Source organism: Sorex araneus, chromosome X (genome assembly GCF_027595985.1).
Source record: "Sorex araneus isolate mSorAra2 chromosome X, mSorAra2.pri, whole genome shotgun sequence".
Classification (NCBI taxonomy): domain Eukaryota; kingdom Metazoa; phylum Chordata; class Mammalia; order Eulipotyphla; family Soricidae; genus Sorex; species Sorex araneus.
The window spans coordinates 132,144,211-132,169,093 of NC_073313.1; the positions used below are offsets into that span (position 1 = coordinate 132,144,211).

The 24,883-nt window shown below is 40.0% G+C and overlaps 1 protein-coding gene across 3 annotated transcripts in view; it reads right to left on the reverse strand.

Moving 5' to 3' along the window:
* Nucleotides 1-243: 243 nt before the first annotated feature.
* APOOL (apolipoprotein O like) overlaps nucleotides 244-24,883 on the reverse strand; it is a 72,059-nt gene continuing 47,419 nt past the window's right edge. For all 3 annotated transcript variants that reach the window (XM_055120885.1, XM_055120884.1, XM_055120886.1), the window contains 3 exons: nucleotides 20,370-20,483; nucleotides 20,064-20,181; nucleotides 244-823 (listed from right to left, as the gene is read on the reverse strand). In XM_055120885.1, the coding sequence (XP_054976860.1) occupies nucleotides 735-823; nucleotides 20,064-20,181; nucleotides 20,370-20,483 (321 nt within the window). In that variant the 3' untranslated portion in view covers nucleotides 244-734. The remainder of the gene's footprint in view (nucleotides 824-20,063; nucleotides 20,182-20,369; nucleotides 20,484-24,883) is intronic.

Sequence of the window (24,883 nt, forward strand, 5' to 3'; positions counted from 1 at the left end):
CATCAGGTGAAAAGGGGTTGCTAGTGGAAAGTATTTAAGAAGCTCTTGATAGGGTATATAATCATTATTGGCAGGTTTGAGAATAAAAGGCTTATAATACCTCTCCTGGGTAACAGAATAAGAAACTACCTAGGAACCAGCAGAAGGATTAGTAAGGAGTATATGGTCCTCTTTAATATTTAGAGGTGTTTTTTGACATTTAAGAGGTGGTAAAACTAAGGGAAATAAACAGACAAAGCCGGGTCCAAGAGACACAAAATAGAGATATTTTATTCTACCACTGAATCATGAAAAAGGGCACATATGTCAGGAAATGTAAAGCATCCTTTTACTATATACCCAGATGTCTTCAAATTTAGGTAACATTACTCTAGAAAATCTAAAGAAATACAAACACACACACATACATATATATGTGTATATGTATACATATATATGTATATATAATTCAGGCTCATTGGTGTAAAATGTATTTACTATTTTTAAATACCCTTAAAAGCCATCAACTCTATCTTATACTTTTTCCTCTACCTTTATCATAATTTAATGCATTTAGATTTTATTCAGTTTGTGTTTTAGTCACTCATGTAATTAGTCACACATACTACATAGTATTAGAAGATGCAAAGGAACATTTGGTTTAAAGTATACTATTCATGACAGCTACCAGCTACATGATTTTTTCATCAGTACTTGCAACTTCACACATCTTGTGATTTTCTCTGCAGACTACTTCAGCTTCTTGTGCTGTACATATCTACATCTTCTGGAGAGGACTGCCCGTGATCCATGAGCTTGGGGTCAGGCACGAACTTTGCAGCACCTGATAAAGTATCAAAATAGAAGTACAGATTACTTAATTACTAAAACACAGAAATCCTAAACCACGCGGCCGCTAACACGGCCACGTGACCTTATATCTCTTCATTCTCATTAGTGGAGAACTAATTATCAAATGTTTCCTTGTCAATAGGGCCATATTTCGGGGGAATAAACTCCAAGAGGAATAGTGAGTTCTGTGTTGAAACCCCAACAACAATAGTGAGTTTTGTGTTGAAATATGGAATGTAATCAAGGTAAAGAGAAAATGGAATGAATTTTATCAGTTATGCAGGTGGGGGTGGGGGGTGGGGGGTGGGAGGTGTACTTTTTCTTTTGGTGGTGGAATATGGGCACTGGTAAAAGGACAGGTGTTTAAGCATTGTATAACTGAGACATAAGCCTGAGAACTTTGTAACTTTCCATATGGTGATTCAATAAAATAAATAAAAAAAAACAAAATAGAAGTACAGATTACTGATGTAATAAATTGGTACTGGAAATGCAACAGCAAGACAGATAAAAGAAAGTCTCTGCTAGCATGGACATAACATTAAAGCTGGGTGAAACAGACAAATTAAGTAAAAGACATAACAGATGGTAGTTTAATGGGGAAAATAAGAGAGGGGCATATATAGGTCAGGAGAGATCTGATTTTAAAATATAAGTCTCCTGAAAAGGTGGTATCTGGGCAAAGACTAATGTAAGTGAGAATGTATCTGAGGGATTTGCCATACAGAATGAGCCAACAGTAAGCATAACAGAACCAAGACATTATCTAAGGAAACACAAAATGGCCAATAATGGCTGGAACAGAATAAGCAAAATGTGATGATGGGTACAGTGAGAGTGATAGCAGACATGATCAGAAAGATAACAGAGGGCACAAAGAGCCACGGTAAGATTTCTCTTTAAGTCAAATAAGTTGCTGGATAGTTTTGGGCAGAGGAATGCCATGAAGCTATATTTTAAAATAATTACTCTACGCCACTGGGAGAGGAGATTATAAGAGAAGAAATGCAGAAGCCGTGTTGGGAAGTTTTGGAGAAGTGCCAATGCCCTTTAATTAGGGTAGTAGTAGTGGACTGGGTCCCAGATAACTTCTGAACATAAAATGGATAGGATTTCCTAAAGGACTGAATATGTTATATAAGAGCTTAAGTTGAAAAACTAAAAGAATTGAGTTCACATATACTGAGATAATAAAAACATGTTGAACTATATTTGTGCATTGTAGTCAACTCAGTCCCTCCAAAAACTTGGTCAAGGTTTTTCTCTAAGTGTCTCCCAACCATGCTACCCACTTCTTGTCCTTTGTAACTATTCATTTGCTAGGTGGAAAATGAAGTGTTATGTTTTAGATGTGCTAAATTTATATCACTCATGAGATATGCGAGTATAGATATTGAATAAGCAGCTAGAAATATTAGTTCATAGAGTCTATTAAATGCCTGGACTGTTATTTTATGATTCTAGCCTACGGACTTTTAAACTAGGGGATTATATAAAATAATCTGGAGTATTGGAGAAGAGGTCTAAGAAATAATCCTTTGGAAATACTGAGTTTTTGAGGGAAAGATGATTAAATTAACATTGCTAAGAAGACTGAGGATGAAGAGCTAATCAATCAAGTACGAGATACCAAATCAGGCTTTATTTTACAGACCACATGAGATTACTTAAAGGAAGTGAGAATAAATCACCCCCATGTAAGACTGCATAAAATGGATTGCATAAGAAGAGGATTTACAATCAATAAAATCTTGGATTTGGAATTGTGTGATATTGATAAATGGTGATTTTGATAAATGCATTGCATGCCTGGCAAAATATGCTATTTCTTGCATTATCTCAAAATAGCAAGATGATGTGGGTGTTTATATCACCCACTTTCACAAATAAGAAAATTTCAATTTTGTGAGATAGAGAAACTACAGACTAGCAGTAGGCATGGTTTTCCATGCTGCTAGGAGCTAAAAACACATGACTCAGCTGAAAGATTTACCCTGCGTGCCAGCAAATGGAAGTAATTTCAAACCCACACACTGAGATGGGTGCTGCATGCCCTAATGCCTGGCTCATCCAACAGGTCAGATCATCGGTGGGCCTGGGTTTTGAGTGGATGACTCACCAATTTATCCACTGTATCCCATAAGAGTCACAAATTGGTTCTTAAACAGAACTCTCACCAGGGCAGGCTGGCTACCCTAAACACATTAGGCCAAATAGTGCATTTGACCCTACTCCAATCAACATTTTCTCAAAACCCACAAAAGTAATGGTGAGTCACAATAAACAATACAAACCTAATAAAAAGTAACAGTAAGTTCAGGTCAAGGAACACATTCCATAAATGAGAGCAAGAGGCTTCACACAAGAACACCAAAGTGGAAGGGAATATCCTTGAGGGAGAAAGAAGAAACCACCACTAACTGAGCTCCTCCCAGAATGCTCCATGGCAGTGATGGAGGGGTCGCTGATAGTATATTGGCATATTGGAAAGAACACCTCCAGATTACCACAGGCACCATGAGGAAAAAGTACAGAACACCATCACAAATAGATGGAAATAGGAGCTCTGAAACCTCAAAAGGGAATAACCACATGAAACAAAAAACTCAATTGGATGCCCTCAAGAATGACAACAGTTGAAGACAGACTCAATGAACTAGAAGATGAACGGCAGAAAGCATCCAGGCAACAGAAGAAGATGGAAAAAAGATCTCAAAATAATGCAAGGGCTAAAGAGAACTATGAGATGAAATCAAGTGGCACAGCATAAGAATCATCAAAGTCCAGAGGGACAGGAAGACAACCCAAATGAGGAAGTAACAGTCAAAGACATCATTGCTGAAAATATAGCAGAGTTACAGAATGCAGGCATCCAGATACAAGAAGCCCAAAGGGTACCAGTAAGAGACTCTAATTAAAAGACTTCATGACATATTATAATCAGCATTAAGAAAACCATAGATTGAGATACAATGCTGAAAGCAATAAGACCAAAGAAAGAATTTACAGACAAAGGAGCAGTCTTAGATTTACAGTAGACCTATCAAATGAAAGCTTCTGGGTCCAAAGTCGATAGTGGGATATAGTTTTAAAAGCAGTAAAATTAATTAGTATTCACTAAGAATACTATGCCCAGGGATAAGTGAAAGAGAGGGGTCTAGTATATAATATATATATATATAATATTTCACTTATAATTAGATAGAAATACATACACACACACATGGCTTTCATTCCCCAAAACCTGAATGCACATTCTTCTCCAGTGCTTACACGACATTCTTTAAGAGAGATCACATGCTGGGCCACAAATCATAGCTCCATAATATTAAGAGGACAGAAATTGTATCAACTTTCTTTTCAGAACATGAGGCACTGAAATATAGAAATTAATCACATACAGAAATGGAGAATCAAATCAAACACCTGGAAATTAAACAGCCAGCTACTGAACAACCAGTGGATTAGAGAGGATACAAATGATGCAATCAAAAGATTTCTGGAAACCAACAGAATAAGGATATGACCTACGAGAACTTGTGGAACACTGTGGAACACTGTGCTAAAAGTAAAGTTTATAGCTCTGAAAGCATTCATCAGGGAGGACCCCCCCTCCCCAGCAAATTTGGTTTCACAGCTTAAGATCTTGGAAAATGGCCAACAAAAGGAGCCCATACCAGCCACGAGGAAGAAAATAAAACTTGGAGTAGAAATTAATGAACAGGAATCAGAAAAACAATCCAAAATATCAATGAAACGAAGAGCTGATTCTTTGGAAAAATAAACAAGATCAGTAAAACACTAGCAAGACTCACAATGAGAGAGAATCCTAATAAACCAAATCAGGAATGAACAAAAGACAGAAACCACAGAAATTAAAAGGATCATCAAAGATTACCTTGAGAATCTTTATATCACGACACTAGAGAACCTAGAAGTATTAAAGAAATTTCTAGATTCCTATAACCTCCCAATGCTGAAACTAGATTGGGAATACATGAACACACCTATCATTATCGAGGAAATTAAAATGGTTATGAAAAGTCTTCCCCCAACTCTCTAGAGACTAATACATCTCAAAGGAAATCAACAAGCCATGAAAATTTCTTAGAGTCCAGTTAAAAATTCAACTCCTGCTGGAATATCCAGTTAAAAACTCTGAATTTCCTGGAACATGCACCTGCAATGAAACATCTCTGAACTTTACAGCAGTGGCAGTCCAGTAGTAGTATACCAAATTGGATGAGATGTAATGTGGAAACCAACCAATCTTCATTAACAAAGTAATTAACACAAAAGGCTTAACATGTAACATTTTAGTAATCCCTCAGATAGGGACTTAATGTAACCATGATGAGATACAATAGTTTTCAATAATTTTTTCTAAGGAAATACTTTTTATTATTCTGTTAGTCATTTACTGGTAACAAGCAATATAAAATAAATTATGGTGGGCCTGCTAAGGGTACAGGTGTGGGGGGTGGTTGTGAAAATGAAACAGTGGTAGAGGTAAGGTAACAGTGGTGGTAGGGTTGGTGTTGGAATATTGGATTCCTGTAACAAACCATCATGAGAAACTTTGTAAATCACAGTTTTTAAACAAAGTGTGGGGAAAAAAATCCAGGCCCAGATGGAATCACTAGCAAATTCTTTCAAACCTTTAAAGAGGACCAACTGTCAATCCTTTAAAAATGTTTCCAGGACATTAAAGAAACAGAAACACTTCCAAAGAGACCTATGCGGCAAATATCACCCTTGTTACCAAAACAAGTCAGAGACACCACAAAAAAGAGAATTACTTGGGGCTGAAGTGATAGCACAGCGGGTAGGGCGTTTGCCTTGCACGCGGCCGACCCGGGTTCGAATCCCAGCATCCCATATGGTCCCCTGAGCACCACCAGGGGTGATTCCTGAGTGCGTGAGCCAGGAGTGACCCCTGTGCATTGCCGGGTGTGACCCAAAAAGCAAAAAAAAAAAAAAAAAAAAAAAAAAAAAGAGAGAATTACTGCCCAATATTCCGTTTAAACACAGATGCAAAGATCCTCAACAAAATTATGCAAGTAGAAATCAACAACTCATCCAGCATGTAAAATAGGCAGAAACTCTTTTTATGTTTACAGGCACTGCATGCTTTTTTTTGCTTCACAACTAACGTTTATTTTACAACATGAAGGTGTGAGCAACACTGAATGGACCAAAACTATTGGCATGCATCATTTATCATTAAATTTATTTAAGGCATGTACATTGGTTCTGGACATAATGCTACTATACACTTAGAAGGTTGCCCAATATTGGTGAATATAACTTTCATTTGTACTGGATAGTAAAAAACTTCATGTGAACTTGCTACAGTGGGGTGTTCAGGAGCAAAACCTGCAATGAAAACAACTGGGGACTTAGAGTAGTCCATAATTCAAATCCTCCTAATTAATACTGAAATTAAGTACTGGATATCCCCCACGATAGAGACTGTGTTGGAGACGCTAACCCTGACACACAAAATGCCCATTTTTTTGGATTATCATCTTATAAGAAAAGGTTAGTTTATACATCCTTGAGTAGTATATCTCAGAGGAATAGAGACAGGATATTACCAGAAAGGTATCTAAAACTTACTACTACATAAAAACTACAAGTTTTATTATATGTACTATTTTGCACTGTTTAATATATTCAATGAAACTTATGTCTTACTATTCATTTTATACATTTAAAAACATCTTGAGAAGGGGTCTGTAGCACTTAAAAAAAGGAGAGAGAGAGAGTAAAAGGGAATGTGCCTGCCATAGAGGCAGGGCAGGGGCGTTGAAGGGAAGGGTATTGGGAACATTGGTGGTGGAGAATGGGCACTGGTGGAGGGATGGGTACTTGATCATTGTATGACTGAAACATAATCACAAAAGTTTGTAAGTCTGTAACTGTATCTCACAGTGATTCATTAAAATTTTTTTAAAAAGTTACAAATCAGCCTATTTCTCAAATGTATCTTTACTGCCCCCTGATGGAAGCTATTGCTCGATACAAGTAAAAAGTAGTATGATATCAAACTATTGGTATAAGTTTGGTAAAGTTTAGGTAAACGCATATGATAAATAAGTATCTCTGTATAAGTATAAATGCACATAATTACTTAAAACACACATAGTTTTAATTTTTATAACTCCTAGATAATTTATATTCTTGTCATACTCTGGTCAAAGATTCAGATCAAACACTTTTGAAAGCCCCCTTTCCTTTATCTTCCTGTCTCAACATTGATTCAGAGGTTTCTATTGTTTTGCTTTGTTTTGGGGCCATACCCAATGGCACTCAGACCTTAGTCCTGGGTCAGGTTTGTGATAATTAACAGAGTGATCTCCTCAGGCATGACTCCTGGAGGTGCTTTGGGGATCACATGGAGTTCTGGGGATTAAACCCTGGAGCCACAGTTTTTGAAATTTTTAATTTATCCACCACATTTGTGAAACATTATATATGAGAGGAATATACATCAAAATCCCCTATCGATCTTTTCCTATAATCTACCTGCTAGTAGAGGCTTCACCTCTGAAAATTCTGTCTTATAATTCTCAGACTAAATTTCTTTTTTGGGGAAAAAGAATGAAGGGTTATATGAATCCCCCTCTAGATCAGAACTACCTAGCCTATGTTATCTGATTTTTGTCTTTTAAGAAAGATCCACGTAATATTTTATGGAGTAAATAAAGATTGCATCTTTCAACTGGGGAATTTCTTAATCTGGTTAATGATTCAAGGGCTCTTTATCTTTCTGGTGGTAGGAATGGTGAAATATTATATGCCTAAAAGTCAACTATCAGTAATTCAATAACCTTGTAAATCAGTTCTCAAATTGAATAAAAAAAATAAAAACCTTCTGAAATATCCACTCTCGGTGGGGTTGAATAGTACAACGCTAAGGTGCTTGCTTTGCAAGTGGCCTACCCAGTTTCAAACCTTGGCAACCCATGTGGTCCATGTTGCACTGCCAGGAGTGATTCTTTTTTTTCCTGATTATCAAAATCTTTTTATTGAGGCAACACAACGTTAGATTCAATTTTTTTATGGTTTAATTAGTGAGTCACCATGAGGGAACAGATACAGATTTACACATTTTCGAGCTTGTTTTTCCCTCATACAATGTTCGCAAACACATCCCTCCAGCAGTGCCCATTCTCCACTACCAATAAACCCAGTATCTCTCCAACCCCCAATTCCATCTCCCCCCCCACCCCACTTTGCCTCTGTGGCAGGGTATTCCCTTTTGATCTCTCTCTCCAATCGGGTGTTGTGGTTTGCAATAGGGGTATTGAGTGGCCATTGCGTTCAGTCTCTAGTCTACTTTCAGCACGCATCTCCCTTCCCGCGAGGAATCTCCAACCACATTTCACTTGGTGTTCCCTTCTCTATCTGAACTGCCTTTTTCCACAGCATGTGAGACCAGCTTCCAAGCCATGGAGCCAACCTCCTGGTACTTATTTCTACTACTCTTGGATAAAAGGCTCCTACTCTGTTATTTTATATTTCACAGATGAGTGCAATCTTTCTATGTCTGTCCCTCTCATTCTGACTCATTTCACTTAGCATGATACTTTCCATGTTGTTCCAATTATATGCAAAGTTCATGATTTCATTTTTTCTAACAGCTGCATAGTATTCCATTGTATAGATGTATCGAAATTTCTTTAACCAGTCAACTGTTCTAGAACACTCGGGTTTATTCCAGATTCTGGCTATTGTAAACAGTGCTGCGATGAACATATAAGTGCTGATGTCATTTCAACTATACGTTTTTGCTTCTCTGGGGTATATTCCCAGTAGTGGTATTTCTGGGTCAAATGGGAGCTCAATTTCTAATTTTTTGAGAAGCGTCCATATTGTTTCCCAAAAAAGGTTGAACCAGTCGACATTCCCACCAGCAGTGTAGAAGGGTCCCGTTCTCCCCACATCCTCTCCAACAGTGGTTGCTTTTGTTCTTTTGGATGTGTGCCATTCTCTGTGGTGTGAGGTGGTATCTCATGATTGTTTTGATCTGCATCTCCCTGATGATTAGTAATGTGCAGCATTTTTTTATGTGCCTTTTGGCCATTTGTATCTCTTCCTTGGGAAAGTTTCTGTTCATATCTTCGCCCCATTTTCTGATGGGGATGGATGTTTTCTTCTTGTAGAGTTATATCATTTGCCTTGCAGAAGCTTCTTCGTTTAATGTAGTCCCATTTGTATCTCTGTTTCCTCTTGGTTGGTTAGTTGCATGTCATCTTTGAAGATACTGTAGCTTCAATACTGTGGAGGGTTTTGCCAACCTTGTCTTCAATGTACCTTATGGTTTGTGGTCTGATGTTGAGGTCTTTATTCCATTTAGATCTGACTTTTGTACATGGTGTCAGGTCGAGGTCTAAGCCCATTCTTTCACACGTAGTTGTCCAGTTTTGCCAGCGCCATTTGTTAAAGAGGCTTTCCTTGTTCCACTTCATATTTCTTGCTCCCTTATCAAAGATTAGATGATCATACATCTGGGGTTGTGTGTAGGGATATTCCACCCTGTTCCATTGGTCTGCGGCTCTGCCTTTGTTCCAGTACCATGCTGTATTGATTGTTACCGCTTTGTAGTAAAGTTTAAGGTTGGGGAGGGTGATGCCTCCCATCATCTTTTACCCAAGAATTGTTTTAGCAATTCGTGTGCATTTGTTGTTCCATATGAATTGCAGGATTGCTTGATGCATTTCTTTGAAGAATGTCATGGGTATCCTTATAGGGATCGTGTTGAATCAATATAATGCTTTGGGGAGTATTGCCATTTTGACAACATTGATTCTCCCTATCCATGAGCATTGTATATGTTTCCATTTCCTCATGTCCTCTTTTATTTCATGGAGTAGCGTTTTATAGTTTTCTTTGTAGAGGTCTTTTACTTCCTTGGTTAAGCTGATTGATTTTCTGGGGCACGACTGTGAATGGGATTGCTTTTTTCATGTCCCTTTCCTCTGCCTCATTGTTTGTGTATAGGAATGCCATGGATTTTTGGGTATTGATTTTGTAGCCTGCAACTTTACTGTATAAGTCTACTGTTTCTAAGAGTTTCTTAGTAGACGCATTAGACTTCTCTAGATATAGTATCATATTCTACTAATAGTAAGAGTTTGATTTCTTCCTTTACTATCTGGATGCCCTTCATATCTTTTTCTTGCCTAAGAGCTATTGAAAGCACTTCCAGTACTATATTGAACAGAAGTGGCGAGAGTGGGCATCCTTGTCTTCTCCCTGATCTTAGAGGAAAGGTCCTTAGTTTTTCCCCATTGAGGATAAAGCTTGCCATAGGTTTGTGGTAGATGGCTTTGACTATCTTGAGGAAAGTTCCTCCAAAACCCATTTTGGTGAGAGTTTCCTTAATGAACGGATGTTGGATCTTGTCAAATGCTTTTTCTGCATCAATTGATATGATCATATGGTTTTTATCTTTACTTTTCTTGATATGATGGATTGTGTTGATTGATTTCCGAATGTTAAACCATCCTTGCATCCCCAGGATTAATCCCACTTGGTCATGGTGTATGATCTTCTTGATGAATTGTTGGATCCTATTTGCTACTATTTTGTTGAGGATCTTTGCATTGGTGTTCATCAGGGATATTGGTCTATTATTTTCTTTCTTAGTGGTGTCTTTGTTTGCTTTTGGTGTTAGGGAGATATGTGCTTTATAGAAACTATTTGGGAGAGTTCCTGTTTTTCAATTTTCTGGAAAAACTTGAGGAGAACTGGCTACAGGTCTTCTTTAAATGTTTGGAAGAATTTGCCAGTGAATCCATCTGAAAATGGGCTTTTGTTTTTGGGGAGACTTTTCATTACAGCTTTGATTTCCTTGATATTAAGGGGTCTATTTAGGTATTCCAAGTCTTCTTGGTTCAGTCTTGCGAGATTGTAGAAGTCAAGGAATTCATCCATTTCTTCTAGGTTCTCTTGTTTCATGGCATACAGACTTTCAAAGTAGTCTCTGATGATGTTTTGAATTTCATTGATTTCTGTTGTGTTGTCCCCCTTTTCTTTCCAGGTTTGGTTTATTAGGGTTCTCTCTCTCTTTTTCTTTGAGTCTTGCTAGCGGGTTATCAATCTTGTCTTTTTCTCAAAGAACCAGCTCTTGGTTTCATTCACCTTTCACATTGTTTTCTGTGTTTCCATGTCATTAATTTCTGCTCTAAGTTTTATTATTTCTTTCCTTCGGTCTGGTTTCGGTTCCTTTTTCTGGTCCTTTCCTAAGGCCTTGAGCTGTGAAGTTAAGCTCTCTGTGTAGGCCCTTTCTTCCTTCCTAAGGAATGCTTGCAGAGCTATAAATTTTTCCCTTAACACTGCTTTAGCTGCGTCCTATATGTTTTGGTAGCTCGTGTCTTCATTCTCGTTTGTTTTGAGGTATCTCTTGATTTCTTCCTTGGTTTTCTTCCTGACCCACTCATTGTTCACCACTGAGCTGTTTAATTTCCAGGTATTTGCTTTGATTCTCTGCATCTGTGTGTGGTTAGCTTCTATCTTCAGCGCATCGTGGTCTGAGAAGATAGTTGATACAATTTCTATTTTTCCGATTCTATTGAGGTATGTTTTGTGGCCCAGTACATGTTCTATTTTGGAAAATGTTCCATGTACACTGGAAAAGAATGTGTATTCTTTCTTTTTGGGGTGTAAAGCCCTGTATAGGTCTATTAGGCCTCTCTCTTCTATTTCTTCCTTCAGAGTCAGTATTTCCTTGGTGAGTTTTATTCTTGTCGATCTATCCAGAGGTGATAAGGCGGTGTTGAAGTCTCTGACTACTATTGTGCTGCTAGCAATGTCCTCCTTAAAGTCTGCTAGGAGTTGTATTACGTATTTAGCCGGTCGCTCATTAGGTGTGTATACTTCTAAGAGTGTGATTTCTTCCTGTTGTACATATCCCTTGATAAATAAAAAGTGACCTTCGCTGTCCCTTCTAATCTATTTCAACCTGAAATCTATGTTGTCGGATACTAGGATGGCCACCCCAGCTTTTTTGAGAGACTTGTTTGCCTGCAGGATTGTTTTGACTTTGAGTCTGTGTTTGCTCTGACACTTCAGGTGTGTTTCTTGCAGGCAGCAGGATGTTGCGTTTAGTTTCCAGATCCATTTTACCACTTTGTGTCTTTTAATTGGTGCATTTTGGCCATTGACATTGAGAGAGATTATTGTCATGGGGCTATGTGTCATCTTTCTGTGGAGTTTGTTGTTCTTGCAGGGTGTTTCCTTGTCTTACAATAGCCCCTTTATTCCTTCTTTTAAGTTTGGTTTTGAGTCTATGAAATTCCTGAGATTTTGTTTATCTGTGAAGTAGTGTATGGTTCCTTCGAGTTTGAGTGTGAATTTAGCCAGATAAAGTATTCTTGGTGAAGCGTTCATTTCGTTGAGTTTTTTCACTATGTCCCACCATTGTCTTCGGATTTGGAGGGTTTCCTCTGATAGGTCTGCTGTAAATCTAAGGGGTGCTCCTTTATATGTGATTTCCTTCTTTGACCTTGCTGCTTGCAGAACTGTGTCTCTATCCACTGCATCCATCATTCTGAGTATGATGTGCCTTGGAGTCTTCTTATTTGGGTCCCTTTTTGGGTACTCTTCGGGCTCTTTGGATCTGGATGCCTGCGTTCTCCAGCTCTGGAAATTTCTTAGCAATAATGTCTTTAACTGTTTTTTTCATTGGGGTTATTTCCCTGTGCTTCTGGTACCCCAATGATTCTTATGTTGTTCCTCTTGAAATCATCCCCAATGATTCTCATTCGCTCTAGAGCCATTTTGAGGTCTTTTTGCCATTAGTTGTTGTTGTCTGTATGCTTTCTGCAGCTCATCTTCAAGTTCACTGATTCTGTCTTTGGCTATATCCATTATACTGTTGAGTGCACCTACTGAGATTTTGAATTCATCTATCGATTCCTTAATTTGTGTGACTTCTGTTCGTAGCTTTGAGATTTCTGCTCTCATTTCTTCCTGCATTTTTTTGGAGAACCATTCCAATGCTTCATTTATATCCTCCCTTAATTTATTGGATGTCTTTCCATGGTTGCTTGCAGTATGTGGAAACTCTTTAAGATTTCCTCTCTGAATTCTTTGTCTGAGAGGTCATATATGTGGGTAATCCCTGTTGAGGCTTCCGGAATCTTTTCTTCATCCTCTCTTCGTGGAGGGGATTTTCACTGCTTCTTCATATTCTTAGGGAAGTATAGGGTTGACACCTTGTAGTTGTCTATCCCTATTGTCTTTCGCTGTAGAAGGGATTCTGGATGAGCTAAGTTTATGATGATAGCTTTGTTCCTATTCTAGGATACTTCCTTACTCTCAGGCGTTCTTTCTATTTTATGTGGGGCCTCTCATGAAGTTTTAAGGCTATTCTCTCTTTATGCAGGGTTTGTGCAGGTTTAAATAACTCTGGCACGGGGCCGGAGCGATAGCACAGCGGGTAGGGCGTTTGCCTTGCACGCGGCCGACCCGGGTTCGATCCCTGGCATCCCATATGGTCCCCCAAGCACCGCCAGGAGTAATTCCTGAGTGCAGAGCCAGGAGTAACCCCTGAGCATCGCTGGGTGTGACCCAAAAAGCAAAAAAAAAAAAAATAACTCTGGCAGGAGGTCACTCCCCCTTGCAAGCCACGCCCCCCAAGATACAAGCCCAGCCCCCAGTAACCTTTTGTGATGTGGTGTGGGGCGCATTCACACCTGGCTGGACGGGGAGAGGCAGGTCTTGGGCAGCAGGCAGGGACAATGGGTGCCCAGGCAGGGCTATCGGCAGGCGGGTCCAGTGGCGAGAGGGGCGGCGCGGACGGGCGCATGGTGCGCTCACACACCAGGCTGGCTGGCTCGCTGGGGAAAGGCGGGTTTTGGGCAGCAGGCAGGGTGATATGCGGGCGGGTCCAGCGGCAAGAGGGGCCACACGGACAGGCGCGCAGCGCACTTACACGCCTGGCTGGCTTGCTCGCAGGGGAGAGGCGGGTCTTGGCAGGAGTGATTCTTAAGTGCGGAGCCAGGAGTAACTACTGAGCATCACCCAGTGTGGCCCCCAAACAAAGTAACAATAAAAAAACTTTATCTCCTGAGCCACTACACTTCACTTAACACTGTTAATTTCTAATAAAAGCATGTATTGCTTGAAGTAATTTTTAGCAGATTTTATAAGAAGCTGATATAACAAACAGGAAAGAAAGATGTTTAAAGCACTGGGTCATTGTTTCAAGGACCATTTGGCAGTATCTACTTATTGATAACTAAGCACACATTTTTTTTTGGGGGGGGTCACACCTGGTGATGCACAGGGGTTACTCCTGGCTCATGCACTCAGGAATTACTCCTGGTGGTGCTCGGGGGACCATATGGGATGCTGGGATTCAAACCCAGGTTGGCGCATGCAAGGTAAATGTCCTACCTGTTGTGCTATCGCTCCAGCCTCAGCACACACATTTTTCACTAACAAGTCAAGCAAGAGGGCACACCAATCTGTGCTCAGGGCTTACTTACTGTTGGCTTTGTTTTCAGGGATCACTCCTTGCAGGCTTGGAGGATCATATGGGGTGCCAGGAATTGAATCCAAGTTGGCTGCATGCAAGGCAAGCACCTTACCAGCTGTCCTATCGCTCTTCCCCTAAAATAGCTTTATTCCATTTGTAAAATACTTGGATGATATCCAGTACCCAGTGTCACAGCAATTCAAACAAAGAAACTGATCATTACAAAATATTGTTGTCATACTTCGTTTGATTTTTCCCATTATTTATTCTGTGTGATTCAGTCTGGCCATTATCTGTTGACCTTTATTTGAACTCAATACTTCTGTCCTCTTTTGAATACTGTCTGTGGCTAAACACATAGACTGTCACTGTCATCCTTTTGCTATTGATTTGTACAGACAATGACTCAAATTTTCAAGTAGTGTATTTTCATGTTTAGAATATCCAGTTGGCTTTTTATCTTTCTGTGAGGCCCTCCAAAGCAGTATTCTGGGGACCCAAGGGTAATTCCCAGCTCATAACTAGGCCAGTGGGCTTAAAGCTAGGTCCTGGTAATATGGTGCTGTTGGGGACCTGAGGTGCAGGGGTCCCCAAGGCCATACCCAGTGGCACTTGGAGGCCTACAGGACTACAGCAAGATGTAGGGAGGGAGCACATGGTACAGGATATTATCAGGTACTAAACATACACACAGTCACTTTATATACCCTCTTTGCATGACTAATACTTTGTTTATATGATTGGTACTGTGTGGGAAAAAAAAACATAGAAACTCCTGAAGTTATTATCTGTTAGGGAACTCTTGCTTATTCAGAAAAGGTCAAGTTCTTATTATCTCAATCCAATAAACTGCAGCTTTATCAAGATTCAGTCCATCACAGTTTCCTCTCAGTTCCTCAGGTATGACACTACCAAGCTTCATGCCCATGGAGAGACTAATGAATTTATTTCTACTTGGCACTAAAAATCTAGTGAACTCAGTTTTGCCCTACAGAGGTTCTCAGCTATGAGCATTTCACAAATGTAGCAAATCCCATGACCTCTAGATTACAGATGTATGGCACATATCATTATTCAAAATCAGGACTCCCAAAGCATTTTTCTGCAATGGGCCAAACTATTTTTTACTTTAAATCATAAGATTTCCATTACTACTGCTCAACTCTGTCACTATAATCAAATGTGGTCACAGACAATGCAGAAATGAGTAAGGATGTCTTTGTTGCAATAAGTTGTATTTATGAACACTGAGATTTGAATTTCATTTAATTTTCACTTGCCACATATTTTTTTCCTTTTTCTTTGATGGCTTAACATAGAAATTATTCTTGGCTTATAGAATGTACAAAAGTAGGTAGTGGAGCAGATGTGGCGCAAGGGTCACTGTCTGCAAACATCTGAGGTTTAAGAATATTAATTCTTTTAGGCTGTGAGAGATTTCACTGTAGTTTAAAAAATAAAACAAGATTTAAAAAACTTCATGGTCATGGTGAATGAATTATAAATTTAAGATCTGTAAACACAAAATAATATAGTTTTCACCATAAATGAATATAGATGATCAAAAACAACCAAATTCATATTCAAAGATGTGATTAATAGCACACCCAATGTATTCTGTATGGTGATAAATAGTGGTAATGACTAGGCGCCCAAGCTAAGTGATATAGTCCCTAAGTGTGCTCAGTGAAAAACAGTTTATTAGTTCAATAAACAACTACTTTATGTGACTGATGTTATCTTCAAATTCTCATTAAGAAAGCTCTAAGTGGGGCTGGAGCAATAGCACAGTAGTTAGGGCGTTTGCCTTGTACGTGGCAGACCCAGGTTCAATTCTCAGCATCCCATATGGTCCCCTGCGCACTGCTAGGAGTAATTCCTGAGTGCAGAGCCAGGAGTAACCCCTGTGCATCACGAAGTGTGACTCAAAAAGCAAAAAAAAAAAGAGAGATCACCGACCTTTCAGAAGCAAAAGGGTCCCATGAGTGAGTGCTCCAGCATGGCCAGAAATGAGCAAGCCCTGTAAGACCCCACCCAGAACAAAGCCCCAACAACCAATTACCCAGAAAAGCAAGTATCCATAATTAAGCACTGAGGCCCCAGCCTGGAGTCTTACAAGTCCTTGGAGCAACCAGAGACAGGAGCCCTGTCCCTGCACTGCTGACTAGGAAATATCCAGGAGAGCTGAACCCCTGGGTGAGAGTTACCAAGGGGATTGTAAAAATAATAAGTCATTCATGAGGCACACCACAGAAGAAAAATAAAACCATAGCTGCATACTCCAGATAATACAGATAGACCAACAGGGGTTTCCACCCCATAGTGACCCAGGGAGTAAATAAAACAACATCCACTTTTGAGAGAAGCCTAGAAGCAATAAATGTGCCACTCAGACTATGGAGAACCAGGAACAATATAATAAGGAACTCAACCATCTCAACAGAGGGTGACAAAACTCCAGAAAATCTCCAATTATGTTAGACTTTTATAATCTGCCAAAGAAGACTTCAGAGTAATAATCTTACCAGTGTTTAGTCATCTAAAAATAATTGAATAGAGAATTTAAAAAACCGGAGACATAAAAAATTAAAGAACTCATTCAAACAGAAATAAAGGAACAAAAGAATAAAACAGAAAGTCTCCGGAGAAAACTAGATGAAGCACAAACTGAATCAGTGATTTTAAGATACATAGCAGCTCCAAAAAATAAAGAATCAATGGAAAGAGACTGAGCAAAACAGAAGCAAATATGAGATATTGTTCACAAGTATAGGAAGAACAACTTCAGAATCACAGGAATCCCAAATGGAGAGGAAAAGGAGATGAAAGCACATGAATTTCAAGAGGCCCCAAAGAGTACCAAAGTAAGCCCAAAGAAAACACCAGGACATATTGTGATCAAAAAGTCAAGATCCAAATACAGAGGCAGACTTCTTAAAGCAGCGAGAGAAGCAAAATCTCACATACAAGGGAAAAACTTTAAGATACACAGATTTCTCTAAATAAACTCTACATGTAAAAAGAATTAGAAAAAACATATTGAATGAAAAGAAACTCCAACCAAGAATCTCTACCCAGAAAGTTTAAAGAAGGATAAAAACATTCTCAGACAAAAAGAAACTGAAGGAATTTGTAGCATCTAAACCAGCTCTCATAGGACTGAATAGCACATATATAACTGTAGCACTGTCTTCCCGTTGTTCATCAATTTGCTCGAGCAGGCACCAGTAACATCTCATTCGTCCCTCTCGTGTGCTAGGGTAGACCAGTGGTGTCTGTTCACTCCAGGAACACAAAGTGAGACTTGTTACTGTTTTTGGCATATCGAATATGCCATGGGGAGCTTGCCAGGCTCTGCCACTCGGGCAGGATGGTCTTGGTAGATTGCCAGGCTCTCCGAGAGAGACGGAGGACTCGAACCCGGGTTGGCCGCGTGCAAGGCAAACACCCTACCTGCTGTGCTATCGCTCCAGCCCAGCACCATATAAACAGAAAAAAAAATAGCATAAGCAACCAAACTCCTCACAGATATAGGGTAACGGACTTCTTCATATCAATTATTACTCAAAATATGAAAGAGCACTGAACTCTTCCATAAAATGGCACAGAGTGGCCAAATGGATCAGAAAACAAAATCCAACCTTTTTTGCCTGTGGGAAATCATCCCATGAATGCAGGCTCTAAGATGTGGGCAGGATCCTGGGTTAAGCAAGCTTAAGAAAAAGCATTGACCTAAGCAGAAAGTGTTCAGATAAGAAAAGCAATGGCCTATATTGCTAGAGAAGCAACGGGTCTAGGCAGGAAAAGTCCTGCTAAATACAGGCATAAACAGGAAATATCCTGCTATGGAGAATACAGGCTTGAGCAGACTAGCGGGTGATGTAAAACAGACAGCTTGGCAGGGAGAATCCTGCCAAAAAAGCAAAGTATTCCCAGAGTCTCAAGGTTGTTTTTTTATCTACTCCTCTGTCCCCATGCCCACACCTGCACTAGCAGTTTAATAATTGTTTTATATAGTAACTCATTATGAATGCTGTAATAAGAGAGAAGAGTAAAATGGATGTTGTACCTAATAAAAAGGCAAAGGAGTTCTTTGTTCAAGGCTGTTGAGATTAGCTTCCAATTTAGATATGCCACATCTGATTCATTCTTGACACTTGCCCCAACTGATGGAATATGGTGCTTACTTTGCACATAGCTGCACACAATCCACCCAGGTTCAATACTGGTACCATGTATAGTCCTCCAAGCCACACCAGGAGTGATCCCTGAGCTCAGAGCTAGGAGCAAGCCCTGGGCACTGCTGAGTGTTTTCCTTGCCCCTGCCCCTCTACCCGCAAAAAGCAGTATAGCCATACTTGTATCAGACCGAAAAATAAAGAAAATAATATTTAGGGGAAAGAAATTAAGATAGGAATAGGCACTACATACTGGTTACGGGGCAAATATATAAATAATACTTAAATCTTATCAGGATATATGCACCAAGTGAAGGGCAAGCAAAGTTCATAAAAATTCTACTAATAAACCTGAGGAGCTACACCAATGGCAACACAGTAATAGAGGGTGAGTTTAATATTCCACTCACCTGACTGGACAGATCAACCAAATATAACATTATTAAAGAAACAAAAGTCCAATATGGGGGCTAAAAGACCCATGTAGAACACTCCCCCACCCACCCTCCCTACCAAAAACTATGGACATTATTCCCTATTGCACACAGAGCATAAGAATATGCTGAGACAAAGAGTATCCACAAAGTCAAAAAGAGAAATCAAATTTATTTTCAGACCATTATATCATGAAGATAGAAATCAAGCATGGAAAACTATGAAAATCTCCAAAATTTAGAAACTTAGAAACATACTGTTAAAGAATAATTGTGTATAAAAGGCAGCTGAGACTGAGAAGGGACTACCAAGTAAATGATGCCTGGAGGGCTCGCTCAGGATGGGAGATGTGTGCTGAAAGTAGACTATGGACCGAACATGATGACCACTTAGTACCCATATTGCAATCATAACACCCAAAAGGACAGAGAGAAAAAGGGAATGTGCCTGCCACAGATGTGGGGGGTGGGGCGGACGAGGGATACTGGGAACACTGGTGGTGGAGAATGGGTACTGGTGGAGGGATGGTTACTCGATCATTATACAGCTGAAAGGTAATCAGGAAAGTTTGTAAGTCTGTAACTGTATCTCACAGTGATTCATTTAAAAAAAAGTATTCTGGGTCTTAAAAAAAGAGGAAATTTTAAAAATGTGCTAAAAATTCCTTGAAATGGACAACAATAAAGACAAAAATGTCAAAAGATCTAAATATCAGAAAAGAAGTAAGTACTAAGAGAGAATTTCATAGAAATTTAGGCTTACATCTGGAAAGTAAAGCAAAAGTTAATTACCTAACTTCCAAAACTCAGACACTAAGAACAACAAATGGATCCCAAAGTAGAAGAAAATAATAAAATATAGAACAGAAATCTGTGACATAAAAGCCATTTCCTCAACCCGATTGAAAACTCACATTTATGTAAAATGATACAAGCCCCAAGCCCTAAAGTACCTTATAACTTAAAGGGAGATATGGAATACAGATGACATAAAGACAAAATGCATTTGAAGCAAACACATATTCACATAAGCACTAATTATAATAATTAAACATTATTCAAAATGAAATTTCTAAAAGCATTAACAATCAACATTAACAATGAATGCAAGATGAATGATTCTAAACAAACCTGACATGGATTCTGATTTGGTCTTGGTCTCCGTGCTGAGTTCTGCCGGTAAAGGTACTGAGTGTTTCAGATCATGAGTTGATTTAGCAGATACTTCTGTTTCAGTAGAGCTTTCTAGCTGTGTACCAAAAAGATGTTTCTTTCATAAGTATCTTATCAAAATGATAAACTATCCTACAAAACTAGAGCATGTGAAAATATTTTTGTGTTCCATCTCATTTCATTCTTTCCTTTACTTCTAATACTCCCATTATCAGCTAATGCACATCAGAATAAAATTCTCATTTTGATCCTCTAAAACTCTACCTTGGTTTTGGCTTTAGGTTCAAGAAGAGACTCGTTGCTGTATTTTTTGGCCCACATTGATTGAACTGCTTCATAAATTTGCTGGCTTGTAGCATATGCTCTTTTTCCAGTTACCTAATTCAAAGAAAATCTGAGTTAATAATATGTATTTTTAAAATAGTAACACATTAACCAACATTTAAAATTGAACACATTTCACAAATACTTAAAAATACATCAACTATTCTGTATGAATACCTAGGTCAGACTGGAGCGATAGCACAGTGGGTAGGGCGTTTGCCTTGCACGTGGCTGACCTGGGTTCAATTCCTCCATCCCTCTCATAGAGCCCTGCAAGCTACCGAGAATATACCGCCCGCAGGGCAGTCTGGCAAGCTACCCGTGGCATATTCAGTATGCCAAAAACAGTAACAAGTCTCACAATGGAGACATTACTGGTGCCCACTTGAGCAAATTGATGAACAACGGGATGATAGTGACAGTGCTACAGTGCCAAATGTTTTATGATTATCCTAATTATATTATATTAATGTAATTACAGACTACATTTATAATGCAGACACAGTATAAAATAATTATCTTAAACATTCTAAAATTTAATTATAATATCATTTATATTTTCTTATTGTGCTTAGTGTTTAAATTGTATCATAAGTATGCATAGGAAATAACAAGGTGTGTAGAGTTCAGGGCTATTTATCGTTGCAGGCATCTGTGAGCATTTTGGAACATACATTGAGAATAAGGAGAAACAATGGTAGTAAGAGTGAATACTTGGTACACCAAGAGTGAATACTAGTGTATACAGAGGTGTGCGGGTAATGATGTGTCAGAGTAAGCTGACTGTAACAAATGTACCACTGTAGACGGAACAGTGACGTTGATTAGTGATGAAGAGCATTTTTTCATGTGCCTTTTTGCCATTCATATTTCTTCCTTGAGAAAATTTCTGTTCATTTCCATCCCCCATTTTTGATGGGGTTGGGAGTTTTCTTCTAGATTCCAACCAGTGCCTTGTATATCCTTGATATCAGCCCCTTATCTGATGGGTATTGGGTGAATATTTGTTCCCATTCTGGAGATTGTCTTTGTATTTTGGTCACTGTATCTTTTGCAGTGCAGAAGCTTCTTAGTTTAACATAGTCCCACTTGTTTATCTCTGTTTCCACTTGGTTGGTCAGTGGCATGCCACCTTTGAATATACCAATAGCTTCAATGTCGTGGAGAGTTTTGCCAACCTTGTCTTCAATGTACCTTATGGATTGTGGTCTGATGTTGAGGTCTTTCATCCATTTTTATCTGAATTTTGTGCATGGTAATGGGTCAAGATCAAAAGAACAAAAGCAACCACTGTTGGCAGGGATGTGGGGAGAAAGGGACCCTCCTACACTGCTGGTGGGAATGCCGACTGGTTCAGCCCTTTTGGAAAACAGTATGGTCGCTTCTCAAAAAATTAGAAATTGAGCTCCCATTTGACCCAGCAATACCATTTCTGGGAATATATCCCGGAGAGGCAAAAAAGTACAGTCGAAATGACATCTGCACTCGAATGTTCATTGCAGCACTGTTTACAATAGCCAGAATCTGGAAAAAAACCAAGTGCCTGAGAACAGATGACTGGTTAAAGAAACTTAGGTACATGTACACAATGGAATACTATGCAGCTGTTAGAAAAGATGAAGTCATAACCTTTGCATATAAGTGTATCAACATGGAAAGTATCATGCTAAGTGAAATAAGTCAGAAAGATAAAAAGACATAGAAAGATCGCACTCATCTGTGGAATATAAAATAAAAATAACAGAATAGGAGAATAACACCCAAGAACAGTAGAGATAAGTACCAGGAGGTTGGCTCCAAGTCTTGTATGCTGGCCCCACATGCTGGAGGAAGGGGCAGCTCGCACAGAGAAGGGAACACCAGGTAAAGTGTGGTTTGAGGACCCGCACAAGATGGGAGAAGGGCGCTGAAAATAGAATAGAGTCCAAACACGATGGCCACACAGTGCCTCTGTTGCAAACCACAACACCCAAAAGGAGAGAGAGAACAAAAGGGAATGCCCTGCCACAGAGGTGGGGTGGAGTGGGGGGGATGGGGTGGGAGGGTGGGAGGAATACTGGAAACATTGGTGGAGAGGACTGGGCACTGGTGGAGGCATATAAACAAAATGCAAACATGAAAGTTCATAAGTTTGTAACTGTAACTCATGGTTATTCACTAATAAAAAAAAGAAAGAAAAATGCCCTGATGAGATCTGAAAAAAATTTACATCTTAATTCTCTTAGGACTGGTGATAAAATGCTGCTCTGCTGGGGACCACCAGGGAGACCCCACTGGTACTCAGCGAGAGATTAATCCCTTGAGATTCCTTGGAGATTATAAGATGAAAAAATATAGCTAGAATTTAGTAACAAAGAGAAAAGATGAAAGATACCCAAAGGAGCTTCATTAAGTAAGAATGGTATTTTGTAGATGAATACCCAAGAGAACCTGATCTAGCAGTGCTACATCTCCAACTGGACCCACCCCAGCATCTGACAGTTTGATGCTCCCAAACACCTGTGGTTATATCCAGTTGCCCTTGGAGGTCAGAGTGCTAAGGTTCAAATCCATGCTTCACACATTCTAGGCATCTGATCTACCACTTGAGCTATCTCCCCAGCTCGGGTATTTTCCTGATGACGAAAGATATTAAATATCACTTGTGTTCACTTCAAATTCACAAATATTTGATGATTTACCTGTTTGTATCTTTTGCATGTGGGATCTATGGATGTAATTCAGTAGCAGAGTGTGTGCTTTGCATGTATAATACCTGGATACAACCCTCGGCAATTCACATGAAAATATGAGTTTTTACTGAGCTGAAGATGATTTCATATATTTTGATATAAATCTGTCAAACAAACGTATTATAAATATTACTTCCAATCCATGTTTCTTTGAGGAGAAAGATTTTTTTAATATCTCACCATTTTTTTGGAATCACCATGTTAGACCATTTCAAAGCTGTTTATGATTGGGTTTTCAGTCATACAACCTTCTGGTGGAGTCTGGCCGGGGGCATAGTGGCGGTTTAGCTTGTGGGAACAAGCGGCTGCTGGGGGTTCTGCTTGGGTGGGCACCAGCCCCTATAAACGACTGAGGTCTGTTCAGCCTTACACAGGTCTGAGATTAACTGCAGCTTTTGATCTCCTTCAAGAGAGATTTATGGGTCTCTGGATAAGGCCGATAAATGAGCTTGTAAGATGGAGGTGGTGGTAGTTTGCAGGTATGGTTCCGACATACCTAACTTTTGGAGGTTTAATTTCTTGGAGAACTTGGTTCCGAGTTGTGGAAGTCCAGCCAGAGGCAAAGTGGCAATTTGGAGTTGCCCATAAGCCATAAGCCACCTCCTGCCGGCGCCAGATAATTACCTCATCGGCCACCCTCCAGAACTCACAGCTGCTTCTCCCAGAAAAATGCATAAAATGAAGCCCCCATAACCATGCCACGGGACTCTGCACCAGGGGTGCCCAGAGGGGGGGGGTGAGAGCCCTCGCCGCCCCAAGGGACCCAGGCCTGGCAACCGACCTCCAATACCTAATGGCCACAACACTCCATGCTGTTTTCCACACACTCAGGCCTCACGCATGAGTGAACATATTCCTGGACACATCATGATAAAGGGAAATCTATCTATCTATCTATCTATCTATCTATCTATCTATCTATCTATCTATCTATCTATTATACACACACATATATGCCTCTCGGAGAGCCCAGCAAGCTACCAAGAGTATCCCGCCTGCACAGCAGAGCCTGGCAAGCTCCCCGTGGCATATTCGATATGCCCAAAACAGTAACAGTAACAGGTCTCATTCCCCTGACCCTGAAAAGAGCCTCCAATCCTTGGGAAAATGAGTAAGGAGAGGCTGCTAAAATCTCAGGGCTGGAACAAATGGAGACATTACTGGTACCCACTTGAGTAAATTGGTGAGCAACGAGATGACAGTGATACAGTGATACAGTGAAGGAAGGCCAAAGGCACCATCAGGATACTGATGCCCTCACCACCCCCACGCCAGTCCCCGTGTCCAGGTTGACCCACCGGTGGTGAAGTCCAAGACCAAGGCTAGGGCTGCTACACTTCACAGCTTGGGCACTCTAAGTGGGCTGTAGCCACCAGTCTGGCAGACCCTGACCAGGGGGCGCCCCCCCCCCCCCCAACCTATATCTCTAGACAGCTGGTGCTCAGGGAGGTTTTCCTCCATAATATGCTGTGGGCAGCACTGGTGAAGCGGGCTGGTCGGAGGGAGAAATGGTGGTGGGGACGTGCCATGGACGGTGAATGTTGCCTGAGCCGGCCTCCCATGGTGGGAACCCAGGTGCCCTGTCAACTCCAGGACCCGCGGCAGTGCCGGGTTGGATCCGAAGAACCCTGTTCATTCACGCTAAGCTTTGGCCTCCAAGGCGACCAGCTGCCCACAGTGCTAAAGGTGTGGGAGCTCCACTAGCTCTCGCATGGGCGCCAC